This window comes from Ovis aries, chromosome 13, assembly GCF_016772045.2.
Source record: "Ovis aries strain OAR_USU_Benz2616 breed Rambouillet chromosome 13, ARS-UI_Ramb_v3.0, whole genome shotgun sequence".
Classification (NCBI taxonomy): Eukaryota; Metazoa; Chordata; class Mammalia; order Artiodactyla; family Bovidae; genus Ovis; species Ovis aries.
In genome coordinates, this window is record NC_056066.1 from 52,522,191 (window position 1) to 52,547,219 (window position 25,029).

At 45.7% G+C, this 25,029-nt stretch overlaps 1 protein-coding gene across 1 annotated transcript in view; it reads right to left on the reverse strand.

Annotated features, from left to right (window-relative positions):
• Window positions 1-801: 801 nt before the first annotated feature.
• Window positions 802-25,029, reverse strand: part of TGM3 (transglutaminase 3) — a 43,815-nt gene continuing 19,587 nt past the window's right edge. Inside the window, exons 8-13 of the mRNA XM_004014391.5 lie at window positions 13,587-13,690; window positions 11,560-11,802; window positions 7,578-7,886; window positions 5,150-5,307; window positions 1,817-1,950; window positions 802-1,451 (exon numbers count right to left, since the gene is read on the reverse strand). Coding sequence (XP_004014440.2) covers window positions 1,304-1,451; window positions 1,817-1,950; window positions 5,150-5,307; window positions 7,578-7,886; window positions 11,560-11,802; window positions 13,587-13,690 — 1,096 coding nt within the window. The 3' untranslated portion in view covers window positions 802-1,303. The remainder of the gene's footprint in view (window positions 1,452-1,816; window positions 1,951-5,149; window positions 5,308-7,577; window positions 7,887-11,559; window positions 11,803-13,586; window positions 13,691-25,029) is intronic.

Consider the following 25,029-nt stretch of genomic DNA (forward strand, 5'->3'; position numbering starts at 1 on the left):
CATCAGCACCAGTGAAATGGAACTTTATGGTTTTTCTCTAAATTTCCTCTCTCCCTGCTCCAACTCTAATGGATCCAGCAACAAAAGAAGGAGGAAGTAAGAGGAAGGCATGGACAGTGCTTCCTACAAGCCTGGGTCAGGCCTGAGTTGAGCATAGGGAAGAAACTTTGAGCTGGATGTGAGGCTGAAACTTCTGTTTAGATGAGACTGGTCCTTTATGTCCCAACAGTGAGGCATGATCACCAAAATGAGGTTAGTCAGCACCGGTGACAGAAGGCTATGGGATCTGCTTGGGGCGATTTCAAGGGGCACAGACTGAGGAACCATGAGAGCATGTGTGAAGGTAGAGAAGATTCCTGTGGAGTTAGCATTGCTTTGGCTGCAAGAGGAATGTGGCACAAGTTGGGGTGAACCCAGTGTGAGCAGAGACCACCACCCACAGCTGCTCTGCAGAAGGTTCCAGTGAAGACTGAAGTCCCTTCTCACTCTGATGCCTGTAGAGGGTCCTGGAAGGGTTCACTTTGCCCCACAATGTCTGAACCTGCCTAGACAAGTCACTCCATCCCAAGGCAGTCAATCAATTTTTGGACATCATCTTAGTGCAGTTTCCTAAACTGACTTGAAATGTCTCCCTAGTTTTGCACCTGGAGCCACAGGGAACCAGCCCACTCCTTTTGGATACTGGGACGTGGGGAGCACGGCTTCCCCAATGCCATCCCTCCTCCAGAAGGATATGGCCCCAGCCCCGCTGTCTCCTTCTCCACCACCTTAGGTGAAGCAGCAGTCTTGTAGAGTCAGTGCTATGTGATCACACTCTTTTTAATATTTATTTTGAGGGTAGTTGTGAGTGTCACAATGGATGGCTAACCATCATACCCCCCACCTCCACAATGACCCAGGGGAGGAGCAGGAAAGTGCCAACTGCAGGCTGGGGATCAGCACACAGTCCAGACCATCTTCTCCCCCAGTATCCATTTGGAGAGTCGCTGGGTCAGGTGCCACTCCGTGCCCACAACATTGAGGGTATGAGGGCTGAGCAGGGCCATGGGGCTCACACACCAGGCAGCATCGGGGAGAAGCTCAGGGAACGTGCAAAAGTGATCAAGTGATGGGCCAGGGTGGAACCAGCCCAGCCTGGCAGCAAGGAGGGGGTGTGTGCTGGAGGCTGGAGTTCCGGATCCAGGCCACCTTGGGGGATGGAGTGAGTTTCCCAGGCTGGATAATGAGTATGGCAGGGGCTCACTCCACAGGCAAATCCTGCCTGCTCCGTGTTCCCAAGTTTGTATGGGGCTCCCTGGGCCTTTCACTCAGCCACATCAACGGACAGCATGGCCTTGATCGCGGGAAACTTGTTGCAGGAGAAGTTGGCGAGGAGCTGCTTGGTGCCACTCCGGGTGGGCAGGATCTCAAAACGCACGCGGGACCGCTCTTTGGGGCGTAGCGCTGGCACACTGATGGGGAAGGGCAGGAGTCAGTGTGAGGCCTCAAGTCCTGCTCTGGTCGAGGTCACTGCTCCTTCAACTCCCTCTAGCTGCCACCCTGGGTCATCGAGCCCCTTCAGCCCTGGGACCCCTCAGTGGGGAAGGTAGGGGTCCCATGAACTCCCAGATATAAGGACCAGCTCCAAGCACTGAAGACCTGGACTTCTCTTAAGTTCAAGTTTGGTGAACCCCTAAACCAAATGCAAGTGTGCATCCTATGGGCAGATTCCCAACTTCAGAGGCTAGCAGAGTTCTGTCTACCCTGCCTGGGGGTCCAGGGAGGTTCCTCTGACCCCCTTCCGCACCCCCTACCAGCCCTTCAGTGTGGGACTCACTCGATCTTGAGGCTTCCCAGCAGCAGGCCACTGCCCTCCACCATCAGCACGCAGTCCTTCACCGGCTCATCCAGTGGGTTGGAAAAGAGCATCTGCACGTTCACAGGCTTCTGCACCCGGGCCTCGTCCAGCACCTGTGGGGAGAGGGCTTGACAGAGTCAGGGCTAGAGTGCTCATCTCATCTGCCCTTGAAAGCCGATGAGGCGATGCCTGAGACTTGGTCATGGGAAAGATATCGCTGGGGACAAAGGAAGGGAGGACCATTTGGTTTAGTCCTCCTAAGCGCCAGTGCCATCCATACAGGGGGTTCCTAAGAAATTGCTGTCATCCCCAGGCTACAGACACGACACCCAAGCCCAGAGGGAGAGGCGGCAGGTCGCAGCAGCTGAGAGCACTTAACTTCCCAGCTGGGTTCGTGGGCCTTTTCTCAGTTCATCTAGGGAAGGGCAGCCCCCACTTCCCAGACATGTGGTCTGCACAGGGTCCTTTATCAAGGGGCTGGTCAGAGAAGCAACCTGGACTATCTGTTTGCTCCCAAAGATGAAAGCTTGCACTCCTGCTAAGAAGCAGCTAAGCCTGGGCAGATGCATCATCTCCCTGGGCCTTGACCCCCTCCCTGATAAAGAGGGCTCATCCCTCCCCTCTTCCTTCCTTGGACTAGAAGGGAACAAATGAGAGCATGGATGCAGAAGAGAGCACTTTGGAAACAGAAACCGAAACTAGGCGATGGGTGGATTTTCCTTTGAGGATCTCTAGAGGTAGCTGCATTTTGTTCATTTGGTGTTCCTTTTTGTTGTCACCAATTCTCCCTGCCACCCTTTTATAGTAATAAATCTGCAGTTCAAATTGACTCAATAACTGAGAGATTTCTGGTCCCAGAGCCGTTTTCTCTTCTTGCTAGACTTTGCAATGCCTGCCAATAATTTGTGCATAATTGCAATGTTTTAGAGACCATGGTCTATATCACAATTTCTCCCATGGAACTCATTTAAGTGTATGACATGATTTGAAGGGTGAAGCATAATTTTATGCCATTGGGACCCAAGAATATATATAAATGTTGTCATATTTTTCACACTGATATTCAACTTGAGACTTTCCTATATTTGTTTTCCTTTCTTTGTGGCTGCTTACCACTCTATCCTATTGACCTAAATCTATACATACACCCAAAGAAGAGGATAAGAGCCACCCCAGAAACCTGTGTCTGTTATTGTCAGTAGGCCAATGTGAAGGACCTCAGCCTTTGAAATAAAGTTCAGATTGTATGATCTGGTTCAAAAGTCCTCAATGCCTACTCCCAATCATAAATAAGACAACAGGGTGTTGCCCAAATTATTATCTTCTCATACAGATCACCCACGTGCCCTGCTCTGAGTCAGCTATGCATTAATTCATTCAGTCATGATTAGATCGTCTTGATTCTCTGAAGGCTAAAGTAAAGGAGAAGTTGTGTTAAGGGCAAATTCATACAAAGATGTCCAAGAGAAGAAAGGGCAGATATTTTTTAAAAGGATTAAATAATTTCCAGGCTGCGTGTATTCTGATTTCCTTTTAAAAGATGTTAGATTCTCTTGAAAGATGAAGCTGATTTGATCTAAAAGATGGAAAGCAAAATTTTGAAAAAAAGAAAAAGCTATAAGCAAGTTTGAGGATACAGGATAAGGGAATATAATGGTGGAGAAACTAACTTTATCAAACACCGATAACTTCCACTCAGAATGTTTCATTTCACAGCCTCAAAAATGGCAAACGGCACTTGCTCCCTGTCATTCTACAGGAGTGGGGCACGATTCTTGGAAATACCCTAAGGAACAGAGAGGCGTCTACAATCATGGATGAAAACTTGCTGGCTGGGAAAGAAGGCAAGCCCAGAGCCCAGAAGCTCTGTTTGGTCCTGCTCGTGGAGGGGCCTCTTTCTGTTTCACAACTGCTGTGATGGGCCTAGAACAGGCGGGGCTCCGTCTCCCTAACCTTGGAGAAGATGGATCACTCTGGCCCCCATTCTGAAGCACAGCCCAGACTAACAGGACAATGAGAGAGCTCTATTTCAGGCTAGTGTCAAGGAGCAGGCCCTGGGTCCCCCTGCCCTCTGTCTGACATCAGGAATCCCCGAAGCTGGAGTGTAGCTTAGGGAGGGTGGGACGAGGGCAGTCACGAGTTACTCTAGAAATCTGGGGCTAGGAACACTAGTGACATTGTGATGGAACAACAATAACAAAAAAGGCGATTGCTGTCTAGACTGCTGGGGCAGATGGTGCTGCAGACTTGTGAGGAGTCTGACCCATGAAGTTCCCTATGGGGTCCCAAGGGAAGACCCCATCTCCTCATCCACTCATCTGCCTGTCCTTGCCTGCCAGCCCTCATCCCTAGATTTGTGCTGTCTGGCTCTGGCCACCTCCACCCTGGGCTGAGGTTGGTGTGTGTAGGGACAGGCTTGGAGTCAGCCCCATACTTCCAGCACCAGTGCTGAGGAAGGGACAGAGTGGCCCCAAGTGCCTCCCACAGACCTGTGAGAGCCCATATCCCTGCATTCCTGAGAGGGAGCCTGGGAGCAGAGCCTGCTGCCAAAAAAATGAAGCATCCTCATTGTCAACTACTGGGAAGATGCTGCTGCTGGGTATGGACTGGCCAGATGTCCTGGAAAGGGCCTGAGGTCTAGCCCTTGCTCTGGCAGTATTTGGCAGTTCTTTTCTCTCTGGATCTCAGTTTACTCATGTGTGAAATGGAAGGGCATGAAAGCTTGAGACCAGGTTTCTAAGAGTCTACACTTCTGTAACTCTGGGGTCTAGAGTCAGGAGATGCATATGAGTTATGACCATTTCTGATTTGCTCTACAAATGTGTCTGGGGGCTGGGCTGTGGGTTCCCTGAAGGCAGGACCCAGCCCTTGAGGTCTTCTGTGATTCCTGAGCCTAACACAGCCCAGGACACAGTAGATGTTCAGAGCGAGTGAGCTGAAGAGCCCTCCAGCTGCTCCTCAGCTGGCATCCCCAATGGGTCTAGAGCTGCAACCAAAGAAGCCGCAGGGCAATGTGCCCGTGGATCCTTCCAGAGAGGGAGCAAGGGCATGCTGTGCTGCGCCACTGGCAGGATCTTAGTTCCCTAACTGGGGGTTGGACCTGCACCCTCGGCAGTGACAGCATAGAGGCCGAACCACTGGACCACTGGGATCTCCCAAGGACACTGCTCTGAGCAGAACTCTCGGCTGATCCTTTTGGCAGAGGCTGGATCCGAGCTGGACCCTGTGCTTGGCCTGTCGGCAGAGAGGGCTTTCCCTTGGTCTCGGAGGGCTGGGCTAGCATGGAGCAGTGCCCTTTCAGCCTCCCTTTACCTCAAGGGTCAGGGTGGGGTTGTCCAGGATGACGTCCCTCTCCACCACCACCTCAGGCTCGTCAGTGACCTGGCACACGGCTGTGGTCCGGATCATGTTGTCCGCCTTCAGGTACTTCTCGTACTGAGCGTATGTGATCTTTACAGGGTGCTCTATTTCTGGAAGAAGAAAACAGGAAGCAGTGTGAGAGGAGGGGTTGGCTTCTGAAACCTTAAAAGCTGATGCCAAGCCGAGTCAGTGTGGGCTGGCTGGGAGCACCTGAAGCCCAGGCTTGCCTGAGTCCTCCCTGCTGGGCCCTGGGGGAACACCTGCCTGCTCCACACCAGCTGCAGAGCGGGGGCCCTGAGACCAGGATGCCGGCTGGCTGGGTGGATTCCAGGAGGAGGAGCTCACGGGGGCTCAGACTTCCTCCCCGTCCTGGTAAATATCAGAGGGCAAATTTCCATCTAAGGGGCAGGGAAGAATATGAGTATTAACTCATTGCCAAGTAAAGAAAACAGTAATGATGGCAGCATGATAATAGCTAGCAAGGGAAGCCAGGGCCTGTCTGCATAAGAGCTTGGTCCTCTCAGGTGACCGTATAGCCGGGGATCCTATTGCCACAGCATCTGAACCACCACCCTGCTTCTGGTCTCTCCAGCTTCTAAGTCACCCACACGCACCAGTCAGGTGGGCTTTAGAAGCACTTTCCCCCAAAATCATGTCACTCTTCTTCTGTGTCACCTGAAAAATCTCCTGTGGTCCCTCGCTGCCTCGGGAATAAAGTTCAGACCCCTCAGTATGGCCCTGTGTCTCTCTCTTCCTCAAAAGAATGTTCCTTCCCACAGTTCTCTTTGTCCTTTTGACAACACAGGTGCCTTACCACCTCCATGCTCTGAGTCACAAGGTCCCCTCAGATGGAAAGGCCTTCCCCAGCTTTTCTCCATTTCTCTGGCTCCTCTCCAAGCTTCAAGGCTCCTCTTTGACTCACTGGGCAAGCAAGGGGGGGCCTTGCCTGCCTTTGGGTGCTCTCCCCCTTCCTCGTGCAGTTATGTTAGGTGGTTGGGGGGTGCCCGGCACCTACAGGTCACACACTCCCTGAGGTGAGGCTCTAAGGAGGGAGCTGTCTCTGCTTTCAGCACTGGAGGGATTTACCCAGCCTGCCCCAAATATGGAGACGACAGGCCCTGGCATCAGCTGGTCCAGCTCCCTTGAACAGTGAACCCTGAGGCTCAGGAAAAGAGGGAGACTTAACAGGGTCATCCAGAGAGTAGGTGATGATGTCAGGACTCCAAGACCATTTTGCCTGCTTCCTCCTGCCTTCCCATTTAACTCTGTTGCTTCTTGCAGAAGTACAGCTTTTTAAAAAAGCATTTCCCTCACATAAATTATTTTTGGCCTACAAAAATAGCTCTTCCCTTGAGCTTTGAAGGTAAATAACAGCCAGCCTTTGTTATAGGGAAGATTTCTGCTCAGTTCTGCCAGAAGACAGGTTGCTAGGGGATGCTGCCTCTGACAGGTGTGACAGCTCTCAGTTTCTCTGCAGACGAAATCTTTTCAAGATGGGCTGTATAAGTAATCAGTTTTTATTAGTTCCTTATGTGAAGCAAATAGCCACCCCACCCTTATTAATCTGCTTTGTTAAGTCCAGACTTTTCATAACAGCTTGAAGGATTTTGCCAACTTGGGCACACCTGCCTTCTAATCCTTCCACAGCCCCAGCCTCTCTCTGCTCCACCTTGTTCCCCTCCCATCTGTGCTATCCAGGAGAACCAACTCACTCTTCCTCCCAGAGGCTCAGGCCTCCAGGAAAACCCATCACTGTCACTGGAAATCAAGGAATTGCACCCACCCACTGGCAGCTGTGGGGGAACACTGGTGGGAATTCAAGCCCTCGTGGTATATTGCAACCCTTCTAGGGTCAAACCCAGAAAGTGATTCATTGTGGGATGGGGGTAAGGTAGGGTGGGAGCTGGAAAGAGGAAGGGGTCGCAGCAGTAAAGCCGAGAAAATGGGTGGTGGCACTGGATTTCACATCAGGAAGTCCAGGACCAGGATCTGACCACCTACTAGCTATGACGCTTAATCTTTTAAGTGAATCACAATCTCTCCAAGCCTCAGTTTCTGGCTCTGCAAAAGGAATGCTGAAATCTGTCCTTGTAGAAGGTCAAATGTGATAGTACATAAGAGTATATAAGGAAGCACCCTGCACACTGGGCAAAATGGTATGTAAGGGATACTGTGGTTTGTCCTTAACTGCCAAAGTCCTTTTCCTTTCTCCTCCAGGGCATGAAAGTATTTTGGTTGGCACACCCCCGCTGGTACTGCTTACCATGTGCTATTTCCTTCCGTAATCAGTTGATTTGGTTCCAATAGGAACTCTCCAACCCCAAGAGGATACCAGCTACCATGAGTGTGTGGCATCCCAGCAGCCTACAGGTTGAATTACCTTCTTCGGGATTCAGGGATTTAGTGACAGAGTCCTTCCACACCTCGTGTACGAGAGTGCCGTTATAGACGATGGTCCAGGCTGTCATATTCACTGTCACTGTCTTTGTATCACTTGTTAGGTTTTTGAGTATTAGGACCAGGTTGACTTCTTTGCCCACGGCCAGTACACCAGCGACCTTGAACCTCCCAGAGATGCTGGGCTCCGGTTCGTCTCTTGCCAGGCTGCTTGCAGATGTTGCGCTAAAGGATACTCTGGGCTTAAGTTTCCTCAAAGCCTTTTCAAATACTTGTCTTTCCTGGCTGGAGCCTGTGTGGTGGGAAAAGAGAGAAGTATCTCAGAGATGCAGTGGCAATGTGAACAAAGAGCAGTTCCCTGCCTGGAAAGGCGGCCTGGAACTAACCCTGGTTCTGCTGCTTGCACAATGATTCTAATCCAAGCAAGGGTCTGACCTCCCCCAGGTCTCCATTTCATTCTCCTTAACATGAGGCTCACAGCCCAGCTCTTCCAATCAGCTCAAATTTCCACCAAGCTTAGGGAAAGCTGCATAAAATACATAGCTTGATGTTTTGCTTAGGTTAATTAGGTTAGATCCCTTCCTTCCTTCACTCTCTCCATCTCTCCCTGCCTCCCTCCCTCCATCCCTTCCTCCTTCCCTCCTTTCTTTCTTTTAATAAAATGTCCTTTGTGAGACTTAAAGAACAAAGCGTGTGTTAGTCGCTCAGTCATGTCTGACTCTTTGCAACCACGGACAGCAGCCCACCAGGCTCCTCTGTCTATGGAATTCTCCAGGCAAGAATACTGGAGTGGGTAGCCATTCCTTTCTCCAGACTATCTTCCTGACCCAGAGATTGAACCTGGGTCTCCTGCGTGGCAGGCAGATTCTTTACCATCTGAGCCACCAGGGAAGCCCAAAGAACAAACTGATAATTTAAAAAATAACAAGTCTGAGCTTAAAAAGATTAGAATGAGTTCATAAGTGAGAAAACTATGATTTAGAATTACCTCACTGAAAAAAATTCCAAACCACTTTATCATGTTATTCTGCTTTATTTCTAATGATGCTTTGAGAATCGGAGAGTGGAACTTAAGTCTGTCAGTTGACAAGAACTTCCCACAGTTGGTATGGGTCCAGGTTATGACTAGTTTAAACTGTTGAGAGTTCAGTTTTCAAAAACACAAAGGCTGAACCACAGGATGGGTTTAGCCTTTGTTGCGGGTGCTGCTGAATGTGATACTATAAACAGTCCCCAGAAAATGGCCAAGATCATGGCCAAAAAACCACAGCTCTTGGGGCACTAAGAGCTGATAACCAACTTCAAGCCTCTGAGCCAGGGTAGACCACACAGGGCACATAAGTCTCCTTGCCTTGACCAGAAGATAGACCCACTAACAAGGAGAAGATGTTGACCTTCCAGTAACATGAACAGAGAAACACAAAGAAGAATGACCATGTTTACGCTCCTGCCCCTAACCTCCCCAACAGACCTGTGAAATTTTAAGATGACTTATTAGAAGCACTTTATCATTTAGTGAAATCTTTCCTATAAGTTACATGTAACAACTGGCAGAGACCCCAAAGACATCTAAGCACATCGCGTTAGAGTTAAGGTCCTAAAGAGGAGGAGTGTCTGGTCCAAGTAGTTGGTAATCTGAGAATTAGGGGTGGAAAGAGGGCCAGTCCCCAGAAGTCTAGACCTGAAGTCTAGTAGTTCCTCCCACACACCCTACTGAAAAGAAGGCAGGCAGCCAAATTACCCGAGTTGATATCTCCTGGTGGGCTGGGTTCCTTTTGGTGCCTTCCCATTCTCTAGCCGAGCTGTAAATCCACACCCAGGTCTGATGGCTGAGCAGGGAGCTGAGCCTCTGTGCCCAGAACCTTGAAGCAGTTGTGTTTGCACAATGAGGCTCAGAGCCTAGATACCTATATAGGTCACCTGCCAGGCTTACTCAAGACTAAGCTTCCTGCTACTGTTTTTTCCTTTGGTGTTGCTGTTGCGCAAATGCTTAGCAACCCATTTTATGGGCTTTTCCTCCCTCAGGCCATCAGACACAAGCTAGCATCATTAGGTAAGGGAGAATGGGCAACAACAGGTGGGGTGATCAGTCCTGCTGTCACACAAGGGCTGGGGCATTGCCAGGGGTCTGGCGGGGATCTCTCCACCTGGCTGTGGCCCCTCCTCATTGCTCAGGAGGTTTGGCTGGGACAGCCAGAACCCCCAAGAAGTGGAATTAAGGTGTGACACTCAGATAAGGGGCCCCACAGAACCACACAACTGTATAGGCAATGCGTTTTAAAAGTCCCTTTGGGAGGTCATTCTGATGAGGCTGCAGATGTTCAAGTTGATAAAAGTCATCACTATTTATTAAGTCCTCACTATGGGCCAGGCACTGCCCTTGATACTTTCTATACACTGCTGCTGCTGCTAAGTCGCCTTAGTCGTGTCCGACTCTGGGCAACCCCATAGATGGCAGCCCACCAGGCTCCCTCGTTCCTGGGATTCTCCAAGCAAGAACACTGGAATGGGTTGCCATTTCCGTCTCCTTCTATACACTAGCTCATTTAAATTCCATTGAAGAGAGGCCTTGCTCTTCTCATTTTACAGGTGAGGAAGTGAGGGATCAGAGATGCTAAGAATCGTACTTGAGGTTGCACAGCTATAAGGGGTAGGGCAGAGTTCACCTCCTGCCTGGGGTTATCAGTTCCTTGGCCCTTACCCTGGTTTCTACATCAGAACACTGTTGAGAATGCTTATCACACTCAAGCCTGACCCCCAGCCTGTGAGCTCTGGAGGGGCAGGCGCCCATCTGCAGGGTGCTTCCTGGCCTCCTGGAGTTGAGCAAGAATGGGCACTCGGGGAGGTCTCAGTACATGTTTACTGACTGAGAGAAAGGCCATCTGACCCCAGTGGGAGGAATGGGCTGCAGAAGTGCACTGGGGTCTAACGGAAAGCACCAATCTCATTACTCTGGTGCCTCCAAAGGACCCACACCCAGCAGCTCATCCACCTGGACTTGGAGCCTACCCTGCTGCTCAGCTTTCCTCTTTTGTATACGGCAGCCAGCAGCAGCCATCCAGGGCACTGAACTGTGGGGTTTACTTTACGGTGCACATGGGTACCTTCTCGAGAGCACTTTTCTTGACATCTCAGAACCAGCAGTGAGGACCCGCTAAAGCAACTATTTCAAAGCGTTTAGAGTGACATGTCGATCCCATTAAGGAGTGACTGGCCTGCTAGAGCAAGCATTAATTCACTTTGGCCTATTTCTAAAATGAACATCACCTTCAAATGTAGAATTTTGTCACTATTGAGATTCCTCAGCGATATTAATTTGCTAACACTGAAAGCAACTTCTGAAACAGAGCAACACTCGTAATTTGTGTTAAAGGTGGCCTCCTACCAACTAGGCTTCTAGGTGACTTTAGCGGGATCAGCACTCAAGTGGATGGTGACGACTTCAGGGACTCGGGCATTGTCATGGTGTAGGAGGTGTCCCCACCTCATCTGGCTTTCAGGGAGCCACTGAAGCAGACAAAGCAGTCCCCATGTCTCTGGGGACTGTCCATTTCTTTTTTCAGAGGATGTTTCCTGCTTGCACTTCTTGGAGGCAAGGGGAGTGGACTGACAGAGACCCCTAGGGGGTCTTCTGTGGGGGCCATGTTTCTCCCTGTGATGCTCAGTCATGGGGCTGTCACCCTAATGGTGCAATTGGCAAAGGGACACAGCTGGAGACGAGCTAGACTGACAGCTGCCTGAGTCCTTCAGCACATTTCCGCTGGCACTGTCTGCCCCTGATGGTTTTATCCCCGCAGGAAACAGTCTGGGGAACTGGGCAGTAGATGCTAGGGAGCAGTCCTAACATTCAGGCACAGCAGGCTGAGAAAGCGGGAGGAGCATGAGCAAGTTTTCCTTCTCCCGCCTCAAAGCTGTCTTCCCACCGTCAGGCCCTGGGTGGCACAGCCCATCCAAGCCCCTCCTACCTTCTGGATACTTGTACTTTTCGGTGACATCCACGCGAGAGTTGCTGCCCACCGCCTTGGTACTGATGTACTTGCCGACGCTGTGAGTGTCTGAGGAGTTCTTCTTCAAGGCACCATTCGACTCGTAGATCCACGTGATGCGGTCGGCATTGACCTCCGCAAAGATGAAGGGCATGTCGAAGTCCCAGTCCACATTACCCTCTCGGATAGCGATCACCGAAGCAGGGCCGCACTGGAACACCCCTGGGGGCCAGGGTGCAGAGGTTGGATGTGAGCCAAAGCCAGACCCCTCTGCAACAGCCCGCCTCATGGCCTGCTCCTCTGGGGCCCCCCCCCCACCGCCCAGCTCCCCTGCTTCTACCCCAAACTCCTTCAACCCTGGCTGTCTGCTCTCCTCTTTGGGCACTCAGCAGGACCCTCTGGGGCTACTGTTACCTTTTGCAATAGCACTCTGGTCAGACTCCAGCTCCACAGAAGATGGCCCACTCCTGCATTCTGTAGGTGCATAATTTGTGCTACCCCCCTGCTTTCAATCTGTTTCCTAAAGAGGAAAGTCTGACTGTCTTGTGCTCAGGGCTGCTTCTTTTCTACTCTGCAAATCATTCTTCCCAAACCATCCCCCTATTTTGGAAGACTTCTCTGCAAACCCAGCCTACAGAGACGTCCTGCTTCTTCGGGCTCCCAAGCCCTGACCATCACCTCCCTTCTTGAGCACTCAGCATAGCTAGCTCAGACAGATAGGTAGGTAGGTGGGTGGATACATGGAGAAATGGACAGATAGGTAGATAGATTCATAGATGGATGGGTGGATGGAAGGACATAAATGTAGATACAGGTATAGATACACAGATACAGTTTCTTTCATGAAGTGCCCAGATGATAAAAAGTAAGTTACAGCAGAATAGAAGAATATTATTCCATTTGTGTTTATAAAACAAACACACACACTTTTATATGCCTGAAACAGTGACAGTGACTTTCAGCTTTTTTTTTTTTTACCATGATCTCTAGAAATAAGTTTTTACATCATGGCACATATGTGGTCCTGAAACAAAAATCCCACAGGAAAATTCTTATTCTTAATGTCCAATACACTCTGATAGTTTCTTTTTCTTTCCTTTCCTCACTCCTTTCCATGCTATTCTATTTCATCTCTTAAAACAATGGTCACAACCCATTAACTTGATTTTATAACCATTAATGAGTTGCAGTGAGAAGTTTGAATAGTGGCCTAGAAAATATCTGGAAGTTACCCTCCTCACACCCAAGTTCCCCAAATCTCATTGCTTCTGATAGAGATGTTGCAGCAAGGGAAGGGGTAAGACCTCATTTTCATTGTAAATCTTTTAGGAACGATTTGAATTTTTTTAACCATTTTTAACCATGCATATATGACTTTTATAATTTTTTTAAGTTTGAAAGAAACAATTGAAAATGAAGGTAAGGGATAAGAATGCTCTGGAAATCAGGGAAGGGACGAGGAAAGGTTCCCAGAGAGCCCAATGCCCGAGATCTGATGGGAGAGTGGCCATCAGGGGCAGGGAAGGGCCAGCCTGCGAGAAGGAGAGCTCAGCCTGGTGGGGGACACCCAGAAGGTGAGAGGGGTGCTGGGCACCGTGACCACAGAGGCCTGAAGCTGAGCCAGGGAATCTGGACTAAATCCCAAGGCAAAGGGACACGGAAGGTTTCTATGCTGGGAGGGATGGGCTACTAGAGGCTGTGTGGGAGAATCAGTGTTGGCAGGGACAGTTCCCTTCCCTATTGCCGGCCATGGGCCAGGGCCTTTGCAGCAGTCATGTGAGAGCAGGGATGGCAGTCATTTAAACAGCAGCCTGAACTAAGCCAATTAAGAGAAAAATCTACTTTGAAAATGCTTCTGTTTTAATCCCTCTCTGCACCCCCAAAGGCAGAGAAGATTTAGGTGATCTTGCTGTGCCGCTTTCCACCATTGTAAAGATTGAGAAGTCATGACTTAGAGCCAAACCCAGAGAAGGGGGGCACCAGCAGGCTGACGGAAGAGTGGTTACCTTGGCTTCTCTCCTGAGGGGTGGCGTCCAGAACCTGCCATCCATTGTACGAAGGGCCCAGGTCAGACCGCACAAACCAGGCTTCATTCCAGACGTGGAAATTCCTGCAGACAGAGCCACACACTGCAGAGCCTGGCCAAGACCACACAGCAGAGGAATGGCGAAGCGCCACATCTCTGACCTGGCAGGGCAGCGCCCTCGCACTCAAGTGAGTTTACTCTGGGCCAGCTATTGTGCTAGACCTCGGCGAGCACTGTCTCCTCAAATTCTCACAGCACGGTTAAATGGGTACTGTTTTCATGCTCATCTCATAAAAGGGGAAACTGAGGCTCAGAGAAGTCAAGCAGCTAACAATGCAAAGTCAAAGTGTGGCCCCAGGTATGCCTAACTCCAAAATCACCATGTTCTCCTGCCTTTCTGAGGAGCAGAATGGGTCTAGGTTAGAGCCAAGACCCAGCGAGCAAACCCACACAGCTTTCTCTTGTGCATCCTGCTGGGGTTCACTACTGTATTTCATGTGGGATGAAAGCGAATGGGGTGCAGCAAGAGTGACAGGTCTGGCTAAGAGCCACAGAGCCCCGAGGTTGAGGTCTGGACAGAAGAATGCACACGCCGGTCCTAAATGCTCTAAATCAGCGGCGCCCTCATCTCCCAATCTGCAGGCTCTCAGTCATTGGCCCCCGCCCGCACGAGGTGTAAACTGTTATCCAAAGCTTTCTTCATTCTTTATTCTGCCCTCTATTCTCCTCCTCTCCAATACCACAACAACCACATTAACGTTGGCAGTTTTGGGTCCAACTTGGAAGAAAATGTAAGTCTAACATAAACTCAAGTTCTGTTCAACTTGAAAAAAAATTTTTTATATTCCTGAGGTGGAAAAGATAGTTTTAAGTAGAGAACCGACTTCAGAGTGATACATATGACTAGGTAAAAATATTAAGCTTTCATATACCGAGTAAACAAAGAGACTATAGTTCTGTTTCCAGCATAGAAGAATAAGCTCATAATGGATAGTCTCTTTTGCAAAAACAACAAACCGACAAAAGATAACTATCTGGGAGTAAACAAAGTAGGAGGATTTTGGAAGGGTGTCAAAACTTTGAGGAAGAGGCTAGCATGGAGCGAGTTGTGCTTTGGTGACCTTGCTCCTAAGGACAAGCTGCAGTAGATGGACAGTGCAGGGCAGTAAAAGTTCCAACAGACAGTCCACTTCTTTCTGACCTGAGGAGTTAAGAAACAAACTCTGGGTTAACTAGAATCACTAGAGGGTGTGGCAGAAGTCTTGGAAAGGAGAGTCAGAAAGTGGAACATAGATTTGTATATTAACTCTGCCTAGGCTTCTGGGTGACCCCTGAGCTAGGCATATACAAGGCAAACTACAAACAGTCCAGACAAAAATTTAAAAAATGAACTGAAACTTGAGCTGCTGCCTACCACAGGTTAGACAGAGTTTGCGGTTTGAGTCTACCCCAGGTAGGCTCCTAAGACAAAATGCAGAATCAAGACATAGCCAATGACCAGGATACAATCCCCAATTAATGAACATCCAAAGAACCAGAAAAATGTCACTTATCCTCAAGGCAAAAGACAATCAACAGAAATTAACCTGTAGATAATCCAGATGTTAGAATTACTGGGTAAAGACTTTAAAGCAGTTATGATAATTATGATCAATGGAGTAAAGGGAAATATGCTCATAACAAATGAAAAGAGGAACCTCTTAGCAGAAAAACAGAAAGTATAGAAAAAGAACCAAATGGGTAATTTTAACTGAAAAAAAGTCCAGTATCTGAAATTAATTCAATGGATGGCTTACTAGCAGGATAGAGATAACAGAGGAAAGAGTAAACTTGAAGTCAGATCAGTATAAAGTATCCAGTCTGAAGAAGAGAGAGGAAAAAAAGGTTGAAAAAATCAATAAAATAGGGAAAATATATGCAACATGTATACTAGACAGTTACTATAATGAATATTATAAAGTATTTACAAATCAATAAGATATGAAAGAACCTGTTCCCAGGTGGCTCAGTGATAAAGCCAGATTCTCCTATCTGCAATGCAGGAGACATAGGTTTGATCCATGGGTAAGGAAGATCCCCTGGAGAAGGAAATGGCAACTCACTCCAATATTCTTGTCTGGGAAATCCCATGGACAGATAAACCTGGTTGGCTGCAGTCTTTGGTGTTACAAAAAAGTTAGGAACTAAAAACAACAAGACGCAAAAGAAGTCAAACATGCCAATAATGGACAATGAACAGGCAATTTTCATAAGGAATAAAAATGATCACTAAACACATGAAGATAGTGTTAACTCCACCACAATTAAAAGAAAATTAAGGCTGATTTGTGTTGTATGGCAGAAAACACGATAACATTGTAGAGCATTTATCCTCCAATAAAAAATTAAAATGACAAAGAGATATTATCACACCTATTAGACTGACGAAGATGAAAGCATAGGATGATACCCATTGCTGTGTGGGCAAACAAGCACTGTCATATGCTACTGGTGGGAGTTTAAATGTGTATGACATCTGTGAAAGGCAATTTGGTAATCAGTGTGAAAAACCTTTAAAAATCTACATACCCACTGAACCAGTAATTCCACTTCCAGAAATTTCTCCTATAAAAACCCTCACATACATGCGCATGGATGTACATGGGAAAATGTTCACTAAAACATTGTTTGTAATAGCAAAAATAATGGAGGAAATGTTTACCAATAAGGCAATGGTTAGATAAATTGTGACACAACCATCCAACAGAATATCATGCAGCTGTCCAAAAGAACGAGCAAAATCAGTCTGGCATTTACATAGAAAGATGTCTAAATTATATCACCAAGTGAGAAAAATGCAGATGGTGACTGCAGCCATGAAATTAAAAGACTCTTACTCCTTGGAAGATAAGTTATGACCAACCTAGACAGCATATTCAAAAGCAGAGACATTACTTTGCCAATTAAGGTCCGTCTAGTCAAGGCTATGGTTTTTCCTGTGGTCATGTATGGATGTGAGAGTTGAACTATAAAGAAACCTGAGCGCCGGAGAATTGATGCTTTTGACCTGTGGTGTTGGAGAAGACTCTTGAGAGTCCCTTGGACTGCAAGGAGATCCAACCAGTCCATCCTGAAGATCAGCCCTGGGATTTCTTTGGAAGGAATGATGCTAAAGCTGAAACTCCAGTACTTTGGCGACCTCATGCAAAGAGTTGACTCATTGGAAAAGACTCTGATGCTGGGAGGGATTGGGGGCAGGGGGAGAAGGGGACGACAGAGGATGAGATGGCTGAATGGCATCATGGACTCGATGGACGTGAGTCTGAGTGAACTCCGGGAGTTGGTGACGGACAGGGAGGCCTGGCGTGCTGCAATTCATGGGGTCGCAGAGTTGGACACAACTGAGCGACTGAACTGAACTGAGCTGAACTGAACTGAAGAAAAATTACAAGAGTGTGTATGCGTATGCATACGCTTATAAAAATATATACTGATATGATGAACCTATTTTGATTTAGAAAATATATATTCTTGAGATTTCTTACAATTGTGAAAAAAAAATCATCATAAAAAAATAGTGGAAGTCCCCCATAATTCCATTATCTTAGATAACCACAGTTTGAATAATGGTTTGGTGTAAGAATTGTGCATATGGGCAGATTTTGATGCATATGAACTAAGTTGTACCTTATTTATTTCTGCAATGTTTTCATTTTCTATAATGAAAATTACTTATTACTTCTATAATTCTGTAATTACAAAATATGTGTGTTAAGTTGTTTCAGTCGTGTCTGACTCTGTGTGACCCCATGGAGTTTTAGCCCTCCAGGCTCTTCTGTCCATGGGATTTTCCAGGCAAGAATACTGGAGTGTGTTGCTATGCCCTCCTCCAGGGGATTTTTCCAATCCAGGCATTGAACCCACATCTCTGAAGTCTTCTGCATTGGCAGGCAGTTCTTTACCACTAGCACCACCTGGGAAGCTCTAATTACAAAATAAATGAATATTTTAACATATGTATGTTATATAAACACTAATAGCTAACACAGTTAAGTATCAACACAGAATAATACTAAGTGTCTGCATTATATCTTAATCTTCACAGTGTTATCCTCTTTCGACAATTCTGGAAACTGAGGCATAGAGAAGTAAAGTGACTTGTTCAAGGTCTCAAAGTCAGTAAATAGGCAGAATGGGATTTTAACCCAGGCAGAAGGGCTGCAATGTCCCTGCTTTTAACTACCAAACGACATTCTCTCTAAATTTTAATCTATTGATACAGGAAGATATTACATGTTATAAAACAGACCATTTAATTTGGTCCCATTTGGGTAATGATTACTTAACACACATACATCTAATGTGTGTGAGTATAAACAGCGTGAATGTCTGGAAGGCTCTAACTCATAATATTATTAGCGTTTTCTTTGGGTAACTATATTACTATAACTCTCATTAATTTATTTTTTATTGTTTTATAATCAGGAAAAACTGTTTTCATTTTACATGTTGTAAAATGAAACTTGCAAGCCTTTCCGTAGGGACCAGATCCAGAGTTCTACACTATACAGTTGTCAAGAGTTAGAAGTGCTTCCTAAGTACCTATCAGGTGCATTATGACCCTGCTAGATTTTCCAGGGGAAAGGGGAATAGCTAAAAAGTCAGTTCCAAAACAAGAAAGGAGGGATAAGGTCATGAGAGGTGAACAAATAATGAAAAAATATCAACCAATGATAGGAGTGGGAAGAATGCAATCCCTTACTCACTACTGTAATGAAACATAGCTCATTACAAAATTTCTGGAAGGCAATAGCAATAGGTGTCATAAGCATTTAAAATATTCATTCTCTAACCTAGGATATACCATTTCTAGGAATCTTTCTTATAGGGCTAATCACTGACATGCTCAAGATTTCCATACAACAATGCTTGTTACAGTGTTATTTAAAGTAGGAAAAAAAAGGGGGTATAGATAGGTAACAGGGAATAGGAAACAGTTTACCATTATTAGTGGGAAAAGAGATAATGGCTTAACATTCAACGGAATATAATACATTAAAAATCTTATTTTTGAAGATTAATGACATTGGGAAAATGTTCATAATACCCTGTTTAGTAAAAAATACATGGTTTAAAACTATGAAGTGGTTGGTTTCCAAGTACGGGGAAAAGCAGGATGTGTCTATTACATGCTCTGTCTTGTGCCCAAGTCTTATAAAATGCATGATCCCAATTCTATAAAAACAACAACTCATAAAGATTGCATAGGAAACTAGCAAATATTTAAAGTATATGAACAATAGGATTATAGATGATTTTTACTTCTTTATATGTTTTGTGAGATTTCCTACAGTTGTACGGGGGAAAAGTCATCATAAAAATTATCTCCAGGCAGACCCACAAAATCTTTTTTGGGCCCTTAAAATCGGTTATATTTTACCCAGGAGAAAGCAGGAGGAGTGTGGGAAGATGATCTTAGAAGGGTGAGAGGGAAAGAGAGGAAGGGAAAACAGTAAGGACACCAAATTTCAGATTCATTTTGTTTCTGGCAGAGAACCTTAGGAGAAGGGTGAGTTGGTAAAGATACACAGGTGAGTAGCTATGTTTGAATACTTATTTGCAAGGCAAGAATTTAAGACAAAGTAGGTAACAAGCACATCCTGGTTCCTCCCTTGTTTGAAAGTCAGCACTTTGCTCACACTTACTTGGATGTATGTGCCTTTCAAGTGCATCATCAAGCATGTGCTGGTTTGTTCCTGGTTGTGGGCCGCACTCTTTCCCACCTCCCAACCTTGGGCTCCGCTCCTGTCTTGAGTGTTTCCCCAGTAAGAGTGCAGGAGAGTGCAAACTGAAGCATTTATTTTATAAGAAGCTAATCTCTGCCTCTCCTTGCTCATCCATTCAAGTCAATTCTAATTTGATCTTTGAAGCTTCTAAACCACTGTCCCTAGAGACAGCAACTGAGTTATGCTGACCTTTGAATTCATGGAGTTAGGGGACCCTCTCTAGATGTGACCCAGATTTCCACCACTTATGCTGATAACAGCTTATTTGTCTTTCCAAATGCAGTTCAGATACAAACTCCTTCAAAAAATCTTATCCTAACATACTCAAGAAAATTAGAGATACCAAGGCAACATTTCATGCAAAGATGGGCTTGATAAAGGACAGAAATGGTATGGACCTAACAGAAGCAGAAGATATTAAGAAGAGGTGGCAAGAATACACAGAAGAACTGTACAAAAAAGATCTTTACGACCCAGATAATCGTGATGATGTGATCACTCACCTAGAGCCAGACATCCTGGAATGTGAGGTCAAGTGGGCCTTAGGAAGCATCACTACAAACAAAGCTAGTGGAGGTGATGGAATTCCAGTTGAGTTATTTCAAATCCTAAAGGATGATGCTGTGAAAGTGCTGCACTCAATATGCCAGCAAATTTGGAAAACTCAGCAGTGGCCACAGGACTGGAAAAGGTCACTTTTCATTCCAATCCCAAAGGAAGGCAATGCCAAAGAATGTTCAAACTACCACACAATTGCACTCATCTCACACGCTAGCAAAGTAATCCTCAAAATTCTCCAAGCTAGGCTTCAACAGCATGTGAACCAAGAACTTCCAAATGTTCAAGCTGGTTTTAGAAAAGGCAGAGGAACCAGCAAATTGCCAACATCTGCTGGATCATCAAAAAAGCAAGAGAGTTTCAGAAAAACATTTACTTCTGCTTTATTGACTATGCTAAAGTCTTTGACTGTGTGGATCACCACAAACTGCGGAAAATTCTGAAAGAAATGGGAATACCAGACCACGTGACCTGCTTCCTGAGAAATCTGTATGCAGGTCAGGAAGCAACAGTTAGAACTAGACATGGAACAACAGACTGGTTCCAAATAGGAAAAGGAATATGACAAGGCTGTATATTGTTACCCTGCTTATTTAACTTATATGCAGAGTACATCATGAGAAATGCTGGGCTGGAGGAAGCACAAGATGGAATCAAGATTGCTGGGAGAAATATCAATAACCTTAGATATGCAGATGACACCACCCTTATGGCAGAAAGTGAAGAAGAACTAAAGAACCTCTTGATGAAAGTAAAAGAGGAGAGTGAAAAAGTTGGTTTAAAGCTCAACATTCAGAAAACTAAGATCATGGCATCCAGTCCCATCACTTCATGGCAAATGAAGGGGGAAACAGTGGAAACAGTGTCTGACTTTGCTTTTTTGGGTTCCAAAATCATGCAGATGGTGACTGTAGCCATAAAATTAAAAGATGCTTACTCTTGGAAGGAAAGTTATGACCAACCTAGATAGCATATTCAAAAGCAGAGACATTACTTTCCCAAGAAGGTCCATCTAGTCAAGGCTATGGTTTTTCCAGTAGTCGTGCATGGATGTGAGAGTTGGACTCTAAAGAGAGCTGAGTGCTGAAGAACTGATGCTTTTGAACTGTGGTGTTGGAGAAGACTCTTGAGAGTCCCTTGGACTGCAAGAAGATCCAACCAGTCCATCCTAAAGGAGATTAGTTCTAAGTGTTCATTGGAAGGACTGACGTTGAAGCTGAAACTCCAATACTTTGGCCACCTGATGTAAAGAGCTGACTCATTTGAAAAGACCCTGATGCTGGGAAAGATTGAAGGCAGGAGGAGAAGGGGACAACAGAAGATGAGATGGTTGGATGGCATCACCAACTCAATGGATATGAGTTTGGACAAACTCCGGGAGTTGGTGATGGACAGGGAAGCCTGGTATGCTGCAGTCCGTGGGGTCGCAAAGAGTTGGACACAGCTGAGCGACTGAACTGAACTGAACTGAACATACTCAGAGAGTGCCAACCCTACATCTATACTATCTCTGATTTAACTTTTGTTCCGCAATCATCTAGCTTCCTGTGCAGCTGGGAACTCCTCTAGTGAGGTTCATGTATCTCACTCTGCTTGGTGCCCAGTGTCCAGTGCAGGGTCTGACATGCAGTTCATGCATTATGCTCTCTGAATTGAATTGTTCTGGAACCCTGCCACTCTTACAGCCTTGGTTTCCTTGCTGTGGGTCTAAGCAAGCTGCTCCAGGTACTTTGGGGACTGGCTAACTAGTAGTGGAGGCTGGTGGTCACAGAGAGATAGATGCCTTAGGAGTTAGGGCTCATGTAGGGGTGTGGGTTATGACAGTTCTTCTCCATTACTGACCAACACCACTTCCCCGACCACAAGAATGGGCAATCTCCATTGGCCTTCCACCTCTGAGCTCTGTAAAGGCTACAAATAGAGTCAAATCTGTGACTTGAGAAACTGGGGGATCAAGTCAAATGAACCAAGAAAACAAGCCAGAAATGTCAAGATTAAGATAACTTTGGCCAAACTTTTCTAAAACATTTGTTTGCAGGCTTCAGAGACCTCCTTCACAGTGGTACAGAGGGGAGCCGTAGTAAAGAAGCTTTTCCCAGAGTGTCCCGACTCGAAAGAAGTGAAAATTCCGGAGCCTTGTGCCTTTTAAGTCAAACCACTGGCATGAGCAGAAAGGCTTAGAAGGAAACGGACCCCACTGGATGCTATAATGTGACTCAAAGAGAGCTCTAGAAGAAATTGCTGAGGTCCCCTGACCTAGCCCTTCATTTTACAGACAGGAAACTGAGGTACAGAAAGTTAAGGAACTTACATAAAGCTAGACCCTTATTGAGAGCACCCAAATGTCTTCAGCTGTTTACCAGCGCTTCTCCCTGGGCCTCTGGTTTCTCGGTTATGAGATAAGTGGGTCCCTCTCTAAGATCCCTCAGAGATCTTAACGCTCTTTGACTTGGAATAGTCCTATTGACAGACACCTGTGTTCACCTCCAGCGTGGACATTATTTCAGTTCTACTTTGGGCAAATCGTTTCTCCCCACTGAATCCTGAAATAGCATCTAGTGTCATAGAACATTTTCATTTTCCACCTAAGTGTGAACCAAAGAACCCAGATTCTTCAGCTGGTTGGTGTCCAGCCACTACCTCAACCCCTATTCTGGAAAATCTCAAGTTATGCGGTCAGGTTTCTCAAACATCAGTCAGGAATAGTGATAATATTCTTTGGCATCTCTCTGGTGCTTCATAGTTTACAAAGTGGCCTGGGTTCAAATCCATGCTCCACTGTTTCCAAGTTATCTGCCCTTGAATGAATGACACTATGTTTCAGGTTCCTCAGCTGTAGAATGGGGTGATCACAATAGCACCTATTTCATTGTTCCTGAAGAGTACATGCAGGCATTCAGAAAGGGACCTGAAGCACAATTGCTCAGCAAATTATTAGTTGCTGCTGTTTTTATTATTAAGCATTCTCAGGTGCTTAACCTCACTTGATCCTTACATTCTATTACTTTAGGCAAATCTGAACAAGGTTCTAAAAGCTTTTAACATTTGCAACATACAGATTCAGATAGAAGAATTTCTGTCCAAACTCAAACTGTCCTTTTAATAATAGGCAAGGAAAAAACAATAGGTTAGTAATTTCACTCCAGGCAGAAAATAACTTGTGCGCTAATTCCCTCCAACCCCTGGCAGGAACCACGTTGAAGGGACTCTTGGGAGGTGTAGCTCTAACTCAAAAAGTAGGGTAAGCTGAAGATTCACAGAGTCAAAAAGTTAAAGAGGCTTAAGTGAACATCTAGTTCCAAGGCAACATTTACATTTCACTGATGGGGAAACTGGGGGTCAGAAAGGTGGAGTGGCTTATACAAGTTCTAGAGCTGGATGGTGAGTGGGACTGGAACTGGGGCTCAGGAATCCCTGTGTACACACCATCCAGTGCTGGTTCCCCACCCATAGTTGCAGGGAAAAGGGGGAAGAGAAGGAATGCTCAGCACCCACTGCTTTCTGAGGAGGGTTCTGATGAGGAACCCCAGGAAAAATCAGAGTTTTACGGCCTGACACTCTGCAGCAAAGCCAACAGAAATGATAGTAGACTGTCTCCAGGGGTCCACACTTGCCCCAAGGTGATTACATTTAGAATAACTTATGAAGCTAATGTGTAGCATGAACCAGTAACCAAGAGATCTCAGGTCTAATTCCAAATTCAGCTTAAAGGCCCCAACTTTCTGTTCCCAGCAGGTCTTCCTTGATGGCCCTCTCCCTGAGTTCCCACGGTACTGTCTGACACACAGCTGGCACACTGCATCACTAAATAGTCTCTAATGGCCTCCCCACTTTTTGTCCCCTAACAGCACCAGACGTGCTCTCAGCAGGACTGAGCCTCATGCTTTCTGACCCCTCTGCAGTTCCTAGTGTGCAGAATAATCACAGAAGGGTTAAGCCGAAGAGGGCCACTCTTTCCCCAAAATCAGTCATCTTGTTGGAACAAGCATCTCTTTTTCTAAAGGAAGACAAAGCCAGGAATGGCATTGTCCCAAGGATCAGAAAAGGTTGCAGTGGGATTTTGGACACAATAACAAAAGGAAAAAACAGGGAGAAGAAAAGACATTCATTTATGAGAAGTTGGAAAACAAAACCTCACTGTAAGTAGCAACATCACTAGAGAGAACATTATGTGTGTGTAGATTAAGGAAGAACATTTGAAATAAACTTTCTCTCCCCCATTAAACCCTAGCATCCATGTGACCTTGGGTGAATTACATACACATCCCTCCCTTCAGAGGGGAGAGGATGCTTACAGTATTCAGTGCCATTATTGGTGCGGGCTGTTGTTTATTTGTTTTAATATCTCTTTCGGTTAATTTTAATATTCCTTTGACTTTATTCTATTAGTTACCCTAAGTACATTTCAGTAAACTTGCATCTACTTATTCTGGGAATAGTAAGCAATAAAGAATTTTTTATACAGACTTTCTCAAAGTTGAACATCTGGAAAAAAGATAACATCTGTTATTAAGTTATCTAGAATACATATACTCACATGTATATGCATGTGAATGATTATTATATGTATATCCTTTGAAATGGATTCAAACAATGGATTATTGACATATGCATGTAGTACTTTATATACGTAGACATCTATGTGTATATACACATATAGACATAACTATTTTCAGTTGCCATCTGGTAATAACTCGTCATATGGTATAACCTTAAATAGCTGTAACAATATCTATTTTATGTATATAAGCAGCTATACAAAGTTATAGATATATGTCTGTAAGTTTTAGATAACCTCCTTTCAGTTGGCATATATTATATATCACACACACATATGTGCATGTCATATTTATGGTTTAGAAATATATATTTCCAGTTACTTATAAAGTTTCCTATTTTCAGTTGAAATCCAGAATAAGCTAACATTTTATTCTAGCAATCAAGATACAAAGCAAGTGTATATATATATATGAGAAAATATGTCACTTTTCTTTAAGAAAGCCCATTAAGTCATATGGGTTGCCCGAAATGACATACATTATTCTTCTTACTAGAAAATCAATGATTTCAATGTTTCTCTTCTAAAATATCATAGGGTCT